The sequence below is a fragment of the Calidris pugnax genome, unplaced genomic scaffold (assembly GCF_001431845.1).
Source record: "Calidris pugnax isolate Ruff unplaced genomic scaffold, ASM143184v1 scaffold111, whole genome shotgun sequence".
Classification (NCBI taxonomy): domain Eukaryota; kingdom Metazoa; phylum Chordata; class Aves; order Charadriiformes; family Scolopacidae; genus Calidris; species Calidris pugnax.
In genome coordinates this window covers 2,847,105-2,860,439 of record NW_015090872.1, presented here as the reverse complement: position 1 = coordinate 2,860,439, position 13,335 = coordinate 2,847,105, and the positions used below count along the sequence as shown (strand labels likewise).

Here is a 13,335-nt window from a genome sequence, read left to right as displayed (position 1 = left end):
GCGGTGCTCGTAGCTCATGGCCGCCCGGCAGCCGGCTCGCAGCGCCGCCACCGCCCGCCTCATCCGCCGCCTCACTTCCGCCCGCCGCCCCGCCCCGATCCGCCGTGCGCCACCGCGCCCCGCCTCTCGTACCACAGGTTCGAGTCCCGCGCCCGCCTCAAACCACAGCTGGGAGCAACGCAGAATGGCGATTAAATAATGTAATACAGTCACTGCAGGATGTCACTGCACTTCATCCTGCATTAATACCTCATCTTGCCTCAACATTCAGACCCAATATTTGATTTCCCTTCCCGAGGCTGCAAATAAGACTTTAAGGAAACATTAAATGTTGTTCTCCATCATTACATAGGGGTTATTACTCTTTCGGTGTACCCAAAAGATGGGTATTCCTAGTGTTTCTTTTTTAAATAGAATATACAAATGTAAATAGCTACCAGTTCTGGGTCTGCTGGCTGATCGCTGCTGTATGTGGTATACTTTGTCCACGTTCTCTGGAGTGTTAAATGAAACCTATGAAATTATTCACCAAATTATTACTCTTTCAACAGTTTAATTAATGTTCTTTTTGTTTCCTTGAACACCATTGTGCAGCTATAAATGCTTCTTCAATCTCATTTCTTTACATATTCTTTTGCCTTTTCTTCTTTACTGGCATGATTTACATTTGTTTAAAAATTACTAGCATTCAGATCTCTGAAATACAATGTTATGTACAGATTCTCAAACTTCTTTTGGGTAAAGGACTGCTTCTTTCAAAGGAAACTCTTCTCTCTTTTTTTCTGCCTACCTTTTACCTATAGTTAGTCCAACACCTCCCAGTATAAAGAAATAAGAACTAGCTGCTCGAGTTAAAGATCTATATTTTCCTTTTTCCTTTCCCCTCACAAAATGCTTTACGCATCCAAGTAGCCACTTGCCTTGCTGCTAGGCTTATCCTTTTCCATGCTTAAGGGAATGCATGGAATTTGTGGCCACAGGATCTGTGGCCTTAAGACACGCAAACCAAAACCCCATCACCTTGCCACAGCATACATCTGTTGCCTTGTGCTCAGACACCTCAGGTGATGGACCTGAATGACAAGGAGCTCCTATTAGTGACCAAGGCAGTAGGTGGCAGAGGACAGACCTGGCCTGTTCCTCCAAGGATGAAAATGCACTGTGCTGGAGACTGCAGAGCACCGCAGTGTCCTGTACGGATCTACCCACTCACCCACAGCTGGTCTGTACGTCTGCAGAAGGGCACAGCATCACACCATGGTCTTGCACAGGAGGGTTTGTGCAAGAAACATCATGGGGTCTTTTTTTAGTTATATCTACTTTCAGGTACGAGGAAATCTCAGAGAAGCTCAGGTCTTAATTTCAATAAAAAGACAAGTGAGGAATAGAGAGCAAGGTCTCTGAGTCATCAGCACAGTGAGTAGCTGAACTTTGGATGAGGTTACCTGGAGAAAAGAGGGAAAAGGAGAGGACCAAGAACAGAGAGTACAAGGACTGGAGGATCCCGAGGAAGATCATCTGAAAGGCAAATGGAAGGAGCGTGGGAGAGAAATGAGAGAGTTCGGAGGAAATACACTTCTTTACTTCTCCGTTTCTCACCCTGCATCTGCAGCTTAATGCAGTCTGGGGAAGCACACTCCATGGCTTCTTGCGCTCATCATCCTACATAAACTAACAGTCATTTCACAGCATTCTTCAAGTCTCAGAGTGGCAACCAACTAAGCAGTAAAAAAGAGCCAAAGAAAATTAGTGCAAAATAAATAATTCTGAAATCTAAGAAACGTTAAAAGATGCCTTGATGTCACTAGCATACCTATACAGGCCAAACGAGGGAGAAGGGCACAAGTCCATCAGAAAGGCCAGATGAAATAGGATCCCAATGGGAAAACACACCCTGCTGCTCAGCTATGAACTTCCATGTCAGTGGCATGGCACACAAAGGAGCTTGCCTTCCAGGCCTTCTTTAGCCTGTAGGTGAATATAAATTGGGGCAATTATTGTCTTCAGTTCTGTTATTTAGACATACCAGAAGAGGAGACGTGTCTAATGCTAATCTGAAACTAGCAAAGCCTGGAATGAGAGGGCCCCTGGTGACCATCTGTAACACGTGCCACCAGCCAGGCTCTCAGACACTGCTTGACTGAGACACACCGTTGCATCTCGCGTTAGGTTCTGCACGCCTAGGCAAGCTGTCAGAAAGCTGGTTTTGTCTGTTGTATCTCCCTAAGAATATTGATGAAAAATGTTCTAGTGTTACCTTGAATCACTCCAGCGACTTATCAGATTGTTTGATCCAGTATCTCTTCATGATAGTGTATTTGGACACCTAACCAGTGCACACATTTGAAATAAATGGGATTTTAGTGCAAAAGGAAATTTCCAGATGTATGCACGTACCTACTGCATTTCAGCCACGTCTTTTTAACACTGAAAAAAAAAACACACCGTAAAGAAAACATTACAAATTCAAATATTTTTAGTAGATTTGTAGATTTAGATGTTGGAAAGAGAATAAATGTACATCTATTCAGGTATAGATCATTCTAACAAGATATATTTCTTTAAATTATCTCAGTGGTTTGCATATTACTGGGCCTTTTCAACTCCTTTTAACCACTGCTCACATCCACTTCAGTAGCACACTGTCAAGATGTAAAGTAATGTACCTGCACATAATAGTCTCTACGCAGCAGCACGCTCTCAAAAGAGGACAGAAAACAATGTTCTCCTTTCAGTACTTTGAAGTAAGATCCCTTGAAGTCAAATTCCTAACAAGGAAACACGAAACCTGGCAGGTAAACACTGAGGAGGGGGAGACACAATAAAAAAGGATCCCACGTTAGAGCTCTCAATCCAGCAAGTAAATCTTGCTACTGCACACTCACAGCACTGCAGTCAGTTGGACTGTCTCTATGAGTAAAGGTTATTTGTGCAAAGGCTGAAGGTCTTTACAATTAGTTTGTTTTATAAAACACAGAGTGTACAACATACAGGAGTATACAGACACAGGTACTGTAATTCTTGTAGGCGCTGTTGCTGGAGTCTAGAAAAGCAGAATTTATTCTGCTCTGAGACATCTAAATCTGTAAAATTCATTAAGAGAGAGGAACATAACACTCAAACCTCATCTTGGAAATCATTACAGTGATACACACCAGGAAGTGAAATCATGTTCCAGAACCTATGTATCAACCCCAAATCTATAAGGGTAACATAACATATAAGTAACATTTATTATCTTTTTATGAAATTACTGTTACTTTGAAATAGTACGATGCTGTAAGGTATTTTCTATCAAGATTAGTATAGAAAATTTCCATTTCAGTACCTGGCTATATCTTTTATTTCCAGAAGCACAATCTTTTGAGGCATTTGGGATTCTTGGACCTGGCCCTGCTTATTACACTTTTATTTTTCTTGTAACGTTAATGCAATGTTATTCTCAGTGTACATGAGTGCCACTGAAAGGAAACTCTGACTGGATATACTGCTTACCAAAGATCATGTCAAAAATTATTTCTGAGTTTCTTGTTTTCTATCCTTTGCATTATTCAACAGCCCATGTCCTGAGGGGAAGCCCAGGTGCTGATTAAGGTCACATTTTCCAAGGGATTTTTTTTCCATCAGTCGCTGTGGTGTCTGAACAGAGATGAGATCTCTTTCAAGTCACCTTCAAATGTTCATTGACAAACACTTTGCTCTCAAATGTCAAGCTGTCACTGAAATACATTAAAAGGTCAGACAGGGGAAAAACAACAGAGGAGGAAGACTTTTTTTTTCCTTAAAAACTATTATAAAATTCTTGTTTAAAAAATTAAGTCCAAATACATTTCATGAAATGATAAATGAAGACACCTTAACACTTATGCAAATAACCAGGAGCAAATTTTCTCAAACAGCAAGTTTCCTGGTGCTTTGTGCAAGGAGCTGATATCTACTCAATAATTACAACTTGTATTTTTAGACATTTTAAAATGTTTAATGATGTAAGTCATTTAGAGCAAAAAATAAAACAGACATTCGTACATTATCAAATTTACAGATTCATTAAAGAAAATGTTATGTTTTATTATAGCAGCAAGACAACACTCTGCAATTGGGTCAAGGTCAGGGTTGCAGCTATGTGGAATTTTAATATCACCAAATTTTAACCCTTTGTAAATATATCCATCAGAGATTAACATATCAGGACATAAACTTATTAACACAGTCTGAATCACTTTCAGGGAAAAAACAGAACACCTGAGCAATCTGCAGCTGCAATGGAGCACATCCTCCCTCACAACTGTGCTACCTTTATCTGGATCGAGTGTGTCTGTCGCTATAAAGATACGTTTCTGTGCTCCTTCTACAGAACATAAAGATAAGCAACACGTTCAGAGACAGCAGAATGTGTCCTTCTGCTCTCTGGGTATGGATATGGATTTATTCAATAGACTTACCACTAACTGCTCCTTCTACTCTAGTTTCTTGTTAGATCTGAAATATAACAAAGCGTCTCAGTGGAACTAAGGGCCCTGAAGCAGTCTTAAGAGAAAGAACCCTCGTTTTCACCTTGGAAAGGCAGCACACAAAGCACAACTTGCAGAGTGATCCATCTTTATCACAGCAACCTGCAGTCTTCAAACCCCAATTTTCTTCAGCGCTGCATCACTGTCACACCAGCACAGCCCCACTGATCACAACGGCAGGCCTGATTTATGCTGGTGAAGTAGGAAGGGAAGTCGCCTGCTTGTTGTCATGCCTCCATATCGAATGCTGAGTGCAAACAGACACAGGATTTGCCACTTTGGCTCTGTCTGTTAATAACCCATACAGGAATCCTGAATAGGGTTGTGCTTATTTGCCCTTGCACGTTCCCACTAAGTGGAAAACTGCAGACATCTGTCATCACACGTACCACTAGAAATTAAATTTATTCATTAAAGAAGCAGCATAATTTTTAACCAAGCTGCTGAAAGTTCTGGGAGTATATTTACCTCTGTTTAACTGAAATGAATAACAAACTGTCAGAAAGAAGAGCTCTCAGTCAAAATACACTAGCATTTCAAGCATATGCAGTATACTTAATGTAAGACTTTAGAGGTCCATTCTCTGTTTATGCCTTGGCTTGTCTGAATTTGACACAAATTAGAGTATTCACTGATTTAAGGTTGGTTGTAGACTTAGTTCTATGTTCTTTATAAGTAAGTAGGAAGATGGGCTCCTCCTGAGGGTGATACAGGGCAGGAACCTGATGTAGATAACCACACTCACCCTCTTGAAGTCGACATCTGAGTTCAGTCCCTAAGTTTGGCCACCTTGAATAGCTCCTTCCGTCTCTCCTAAGGAGTCACAAATCAGTCATAACCCCAGCTCCTGACTCAGACCTAAAGCATGAGGGTCCATCCAAAGAAGAGTGACAGGTTTACTGACAAAATATATATATCAGAATAAAACATTAGTGTTTTTGCTGTGAGCCATTGAGACTCCTGCAACTCTCTGCAAGGTACACCTGCTCTTGTGGCTGTGTCGAGAGAAGTACTAGCTTCAGACGGGCCTCAAGGAGGGAGGTGACACCGTAAAACTATTCCCTACTTAAGGACAATTCAGACATGAAGAATTATTCAAATTACTTCTGACATCCTAGCTCTTCAAACATTTCAAATGCTGCCTTTATTTGGATTGAGTGCAAATACTCTGTAAGGTTGGCAAACTTCTTAACTTGGTAAGAGATCACAGAGGCAAACAAGGGGATTCTTCAGAGTACAGGCATAAAATTAACCAGTTTGTCACATTTGATCAAAGAAATGTCAAACCATGAGAACACTCTTAAGTTTCACAATGTCATATTTACAAAACGCGCATGCTTACATTTCAGCCACCCATATTCAAAGGTCTATACAATAGCCACTTATATAGGTATTACATATGAATCATGTATAGAGCAGTAGAAAATTAAACGATTTACACATCTTTTAATCCTCTACTTGGTCAACTAAATGAGCTTTTCTTAGGTTTGGGCTACATTTTTTCAGATAAATGTTTCAAGTCTGGCACATCAGTAAGAGCACAACTGCAAGTCAGCCAAAACCGTTGTAACTTCACACCCATGGAGTTCCCTCATTTTCTGCAGGTTCCCACAGACAGACCACCCAATGCCAACAAGCAACCAAAGCTATTTTTTAAGACTTTATTTAAGATTCCTTTTAGAGACAAGTGCTCCTCAAATAAATAGCTATATAAATAACTTGAAATTCACTATGCAAAGCTGTAAAGCACTTAAGTAATTGTTATCCCACCCATATATCATTAAAAGTTTTAATCTATTTAACAGTGTACCCAAACAAAATTAAATAGTATGTTAGGAAAAAACAGTTGACAATATATTTGGTAGGGTGACTTGAGGGAAGAGAAGCAGTATTTGTCAAATCAGTTTAAATGTCTAGATTAAATGCCTTTTAATTGCTGTTGCCATCTTCTTCCCGTTTTCTGTATGCTTTATTCAACATTTGTATTTCTTCCTGATAACCACCTCTTTCCATATGCTGCTTTTTACTATTCTGCCGATGAGCTTCGACAGTGTCTGGAATTGATATGTTAATATCGCTGTCAGGATTGTTTGATGGTATGAAGAGGGAGTAGGAGGCAGTTTCCCCTAGATCACATGAGACAAACCTGTTTTCTTTCCGTGAATAACGTAAGGATGGAGACCTTACCTGTGTGGAGGACTGGCTGATATTACTGATGATTGACACAGTATCCAGGGCCTCTTCATTGTCACAAATTTCAAGAACCTCTAAATGAATTTTTACGTTTGTGTCAGCAAATGTATTAGGAGACTCCTCTGGGTTTGGCTCATGACCAACACTTTTAGAGCGATAGACTTCAATTTTCTTTGATGTGGGTGTTATTTTTTGCCCTTCAGTGCTCACCTCATATGTAGATAAAGACAATGTTTTTCCCGTAGGTGCCTGAAGAGATACAGTTCCTTGAAATGCACACAGAGGGATAGCTAAGGCCCCACCTGATCGCTGAAAAGAGAAAGAATGACCATTATCTAATGTTAATTTTTGAAGTTAAAGTCCATTATAAATAAGCCAAGTTTGTTAACTTATTTTACTGTTGTAGATTTTTCCTTACAGTATTTTAGAAACCTGGTATTTAAATTAACAATATGACTTTTTAAAAGAGCAGAGAGAAGTGTTTTATAATCATACACTTCATTGTAAAAAATGAAGTCCCGCGTGACTGTGACTCAGCTACAGTTTATGGACACAGAAACTTTATCCCAGTAGTCTACAGACTTCCCATTTGATTGCAGCCAGTCCACGAGAAGACAGCCAGTGCCAGCAGGCACCTCTCCAGCTGGTATTAACAGGTACCTCTGAATTTTTTTCACTCTGCTTAATTCAGATCAAGACACTGATCTCCTAAGGCTTTTCATATAGTGATGGAAAGGAAAGAAATGACACCAGAGGATTCTTCAAAACAAAGACCCAACTTTGACAGCATCTGTCTCCCTTGAGCCCTCTAACTTAATTAGGTGCCTGAAGTTAGATGGCTTCACTACCAAGCTAACCTTTCCAAAACAACTTGTCAGATATTATTCAAGGAACCTTTTGTGCATTTTTATTTTTATGGTGGAAATAATGTTAATTCAATGGTACCAGTTGGAAATCTATAATAAGGATTTACAGCACCATTACTCTGATGGCGAGAGCCCATCCAGAACTTCACTCCCAACCACATTTCACAATAGTTCTAGGAGCCAATATGGGATTTTTTCTATAAGAAAATTGAATTTATCAGTAAAAAAAATTTTACACGCTTGAAGGCAGAGAAAGAAAACTCAGCTACAGCTCTGTGCTACTGAAGGTCATGTTCAAACCAAGAATTTTTAGCAGTTGCAGTAAAAATAGTGTTGCAGAGGCTGTAAATAAATAAAGGCATTACACAAAGAAATCCCCGTGAGTGCCTGCACGAAGATCAGAGAACACGATTTGCTCCTATGTGGACTGTGGTATCTAACTGAGTGGAAGGTTGTTACACTTCCCCTCCATAGGGCTGCAGGACAGATCCTGCCTCTTTTTCCTACACTTTAATTTTCAGCTGTGTTGTCCATTTGGTGACTCATGTTGGACAGAACCATAGTGACAGCAGTAGTAGACACACACAGCAAAGAAACATTGGACTCGGGTTCTGGAGAATCTCACAGAAGACTCATCTATTGCTCCATCCTCATCTGCTTTGCTACAGTCAGGCTTTGACTGCTTACTGGGAAGGGCAAGGATTGGCATTTGAAAACTTGCTCTTATTCACTAAAAAATACTATTAAAATGAACCTCAGCTTTGCCAAAAACCTTGGCAAGCAGTAAACGCTGACCTTGGGACAGGGCAGTTCAGGATGAAGGGCAGCACTGGTTTAGAGAGAAATGCACAACACAGAAGACTGCTGAAATTAGGGGAAGCTGTAGAATCGAGCCCTGCACTCACACAGACACTAGGGAGAAGTGTGCACTGAAGCCACTAAAAAGCTGCCAGGTAGCAAGATGAATAACCCTGTAGAGCACTCTGTGTTGCTATGCTGCTTTCCAGATCCATTGATGATCTTTTAAATTGACCTTGATTATCTCCAGACCACATTGTTATGTGAACTCTGACCTTACCCCTATTGCGCTGCAGCTCCCTCTCCAGCTAAGGTGCTTCCCTACCTCCTGGCAGGGCACACCTCATCCTCCCCTGTCCCGTCTCTATATACACACGTACACGCCCACAGAGACCCTCCTTAGTAGCATGTAACTTTCTGGATCATCTGGGCATAAGAAACAATATTACAGCAATCAATGCACGAGGTGAAAAAATGACAAAGTATTGCATAGGTAGAGTAACCAGGGGAAGACAGACAGTTGATTTATCAGGATGGGGCAGTTAAGCAGTTTGGATATCACATTTCTTCCTGTCCACGTAAGGGACATAAATTGAGAAAGGGACACAGCTGCCTAGAAGAGTAGGATATGCCTCTTTGTTTGTGAGTGTTGTGATTAATTTACCTGCACCCAAGAGAAAAACAGCAGAATAACTGGGCTTCAGAAATGACAGGTCTTTCCCAGGCAAGTTACAGGGGGATGCCCTGAGCTTACTCTCAGAAGCAGAAGTGCCAAATATCGTCCTCCTGGGTACTGATTTGCCTTGTGCAAACTGTCTGAATAGAGAGGAAGAAGAAGGAATGACAGAAAGACCAGGTCTTATTAGACTTCAGCAGTACGGAGAAGTGTTAGCATTATTTCAGCACAGAAAGGATCAGTTCTGTTGAATACTTCCTTTCTAGTAGAACTGAGAAAGTGAGTAAAAACAGAGAGATTTAGGATACCAATTGGAAAGGTGAAATTGTTCATAGGGAGCTGGGAAGGGCAATTACTTGCTGATTATTAAAGGAAGCTGTTGTGATGAGATCTTTATTGAATTAGGCACAACTTTACAACACACAGCTAAATCAAGTGCCACATTACCTCACCTTCACTAAAGAGCATGAAAAGGAAATTAGCTTTCATTGCGTAGAACAATCTTGCCAGACTGTGACTTAAGGTCCTCTTCTGACAAAGGAATTTGCCTGACAAAACCCTAGGAGCTGGCTTGCCCTGCTGGAAGGAAATCAAAGTTGTATTAGTCTCCTTAATAGATTTGTCAGAGAAAAATGGTTCTCAAGTGTTCTTCCAACGTGCAGTTACAGAGGCAGCTATTGTGCTGTGTCATCGAGCCAGCAAACGTCCTACATCAGTGAGTGTTAGAGGACAGGAGCTCACTGCCAGCTCCTGGCTGCTGCTTGGACGGAGCCATGGCAGGGACAGGGGCTCTCACAAGTGCAGCTCTCCTACAGGTAAGCACCAGCAGTCATTGCTTCAAAGCAACAACAAGGGAGCCTTTTTTGAAAGCACAGTTAGGTGTTTGCATTTACATTTTCTGTAGTAATTAGTAATTAGAGTCCCTCCTCCAAGAAAGGAGGCATGTGAGAATAAGTGTTTTCTCAGCTTGAGGAGGCTCTTGTCCACTTGTTTTCCATCCCAGGTGATTAAGGCCACCAGAGGACACAGCAACAAGTCCATCTCTGGGGAAGATCTAGGGGGCAAAGTCTACTGGTTCTAATCAATGCAGACTGAGGCACAAGGAGTGTCTTGGGGATTGCAATAGATAGAGCCTGGATACCTAACAATTTTGGTAACACACATTTAGAACAGTGTTTCTGTTGGATACAAGCCCTATAGCTCTGTTTCCAGCCCCCTGTCTAGTTTCTGCAATCAACACTGAAAGTCCTTTTCAGGACCAGTTAAGAGTGTCTGCATTTCTGGCTGTTAATCAAGCTCAGAGTCTGAAGAAGTCTAAAACAGCACTTAGATTATACAGAAAGACATCTAAAGAGTATGAAAAAAGAAGTTAAGTAAGAACTGATTACCTCAATGCAAGGTTACGTTTTACTTAATAAAACACTGCAGATTTGTCAGACTGAATGTCAAGAAGAAGGAAGGTATGTCTGAGGCACCTGGAGGGAGAATGAGTAATCCTCACTCAGTGCTGGAATTAATACTCCAGTTCCAGAGAATGAGAAATTTTCCCATGACCACAGATTTCACAGCTCTTTCTGAAAGTCTGTTTTCTGTTGAGAAATCAGTATTTACTTTTAGAAGTGAAAGGGGCATACCAAGTCTCCTATGCTGCTTCCCACTCACTAACCAGGAAGCCAGTAAACTATGCCATTTTCTATTAGAACAATGCCAGTAGAGATATTGTTTAATTACAGACGCTTTCACCTTTTTCTACAAGTAGAGAATCCATTTGGCTCTTTGCAAACCGTGCACCATAATGCTGTGTACTCATGAGTGTGACAGGCACCTGCCTGCTAACCACTGCCCTTGCAGGGAGCAGCTTTCAATTCACGGCTTGAACAGCCTCAGTGCAGCACCCGAGTAGCAAGGACACTGCACTAGTAACTGCAGGCTTTGACCACGTACACGTGTATGAAACAAACCCATTCATCACCAATGGAAAATGTTCAAAGTTTAAAAAAATTCAGCTAATTACTGAAAAAAAAGTAAGCAGCAGTTGAATGATACTATAGAACTTCCTAAGCAGCATATATTAAAAATTAAATCACATTCTGGAATTACATGACAGGGGAAGGCAGGAATAAAGCTCTGAAATTCCCTGCTAAGTGCTGAGGGGAACTAGTACTACCTGGGCTGCCCCAAAACTGCCACAGCCCCAGGAAGACTTTTGTGCTCCACAGAAGTTCCAGGGGAACTGCTGTGGGCACAGATGGTGACTGTCTCTCTGCAGCCAGAGCACCTGAAAGGACTCTGCACCAGAGCTGGGAAGGGGCTAGTGACCGAGAACTGGCCCCAGCCCCTCAGCTCATCAGTGATGCACAGGGCACTGGACACACAGCCAGGCTCCCTCCTGTCCTTGGAGTGTCCCCTGTCTTGTGGTGGCTTTGCAAGCTGCGCTCTAGAGTTCAGCAGCCCAACAGAAAAATGCTATGAGTAAAAACACGGTTAGTCCAAAAGAGGTAAGAATGCACTTTGGGTTTTGTCTATAGCCATACTGAAATCACTTTCAATATCAATTACCATTAATGTGAACAGAATGTGACCCTTATTTTGTCCTAGATAACATTATTAAATATCCATTTTTGCTTCTTATGACACATCCATGTCAATAAATAAGAACCTACTAGCAAACCAGACTATACTGGTATATCCTGTAAAGAACTATTTTATCTTCCACTCCCATCATTACCTACAGTTCAGCTTTCTGATTTTAGGCCTTACAATGCAATTTAATTCTAAAGCCAAAGGAACAGGAAGCAATTTCACTAATGCTTAACAGTGGCCTTCAGTTCATCTATCCAGGTTCCTGTATCTCATCTCCGCATTATTTTAACGTGAACAAGGGCATCCACATTTGTAGAAAGCTTATGATTCATTTTTACTTCAGTGAAAACAGAAGGAGATCCACTGTGCTGTTTCTGAACAGCCTGGACCCAAAATGTTCTTTGAAGAGGTACCGCTCCACCGGGCTCTTTCCACACTCTTTTGCCTACATGCTCTGTATTCCTGTATTTAAAAGAAAACCTAGTTACTAAAAGAAATACACATAACTCCTCCCACACAATCTGTGCTATATGTTCTCTTTTTAAGGCACTTCTACAAAGATGCTTTTAAAAAGGTACAGAAAACTTACAGCCACTTGTTTCTTGGATCATCTTCAGAAAGACAACATTTTGATGCTGTCTTGACAAGGCATGCAGGAATCAAGCACTAGCATAAAGGTAAAGAGCTTTGTGAAATAAAATAAAATCCTATCTCTTCAACCGAAGTGCCATTTGGTAGCTTTTCTGTCTCAGCAGTTTTGCAGTGTATTAGATACACAAAGAAAATTATCGTTATTCCTAAAGAAAATGCTGACATTTTTCTACAACTCCAGTATTGTGTTTGTTCTATCAGAATTAGTTATACCAGGATTTGCAGTACTATCACAAAGACACCCCAGAGCTGAAGTGCATTCTTTCTATCTCTCATGCATCCCATACCAGTTTGGCATCCATGGTAACTACACAGGACAAGGAAGCCTTGCTATCAACCATTCTGATCGCGTGAAGTGAAGACTTGTCTTTCTGAGACCTTACTCACTCTCAACTAGGAGAGGTGAAGGAAGGATCAGACACTTATCTGCCTGAATGCAGCAGATTTAAAATTAAGTCTCTTATATCCACTTATAGATACTTTTTCTCTGGGCGCACACATGCACAGATACATACAAGTACTTATTTATTCGTTGTACACATCCATATACGTATATAAAATATTTACCTTTTTACAATTAGTTTATTAATTTCTGGTAGGACTCAAGGAAAGGTTTCAATTTGGAAATGCTCAAATGTTTCAATTAAAACTACAGCATTCCCCAATCAAACCATTCTGTAAGCCAAAATCGCTATGTTTATGCTGAGGCCAGCTTTAACTGAATCCCACAAAATATCTGCTGGGTCTCATAAAAGTTGCAGACTAGCACTAAATCTGAGCTATCTCTCTGGAGGACCATTTTCTGCAGGTTTGCATCACAGAAACAGCAAGTTGGTAATTTTCAAAGTTGCTTCATAATATATCCACACACATTTCATCGTTTGGGAATGCTGCAGGATCTCTAGCGCCGTGATGTTCGCCGTGAGCTCCTGCCAACGGGGTCTGGCCCTTCCCTTGCTTAGTTCTCCTTTTTGTGGAGAGTGTTTATTTCCATCACGTCCTACCACAGGACATACCCTCTGTGCAGCTCCTGCCCAAGGTGGCTGGAGGCGATTCT

At 41.1% G+C, this 13,335-nt stretch overlaps 1 protein-coding gene across 1 annotated transcript in view; it reads right to left on the bottom strand.

The window, feature by feature from the left end:
• Window positions 1-4,034: 4,034 nt before the first annotated feature.
• The window catches only part of GPR149 (G protein-coupled receptor 149), a 29,693-nt gene continuing 20,392 nt past the window's right edge, over window positions 4,035-13,335 (bottom strand). The window contains exon 4 of the mRNA XM_014945833.1: window positions 4,035-7,013. Coding sequence (XP_014801319.1) covers window positions 6,441-7,013 — 573 coding nt within the window. The 3' untranslated portion in view covers window positions 4,035-6,440. The remainder of the gene's footprint in view (window positions 7,014-13,335) is intronic.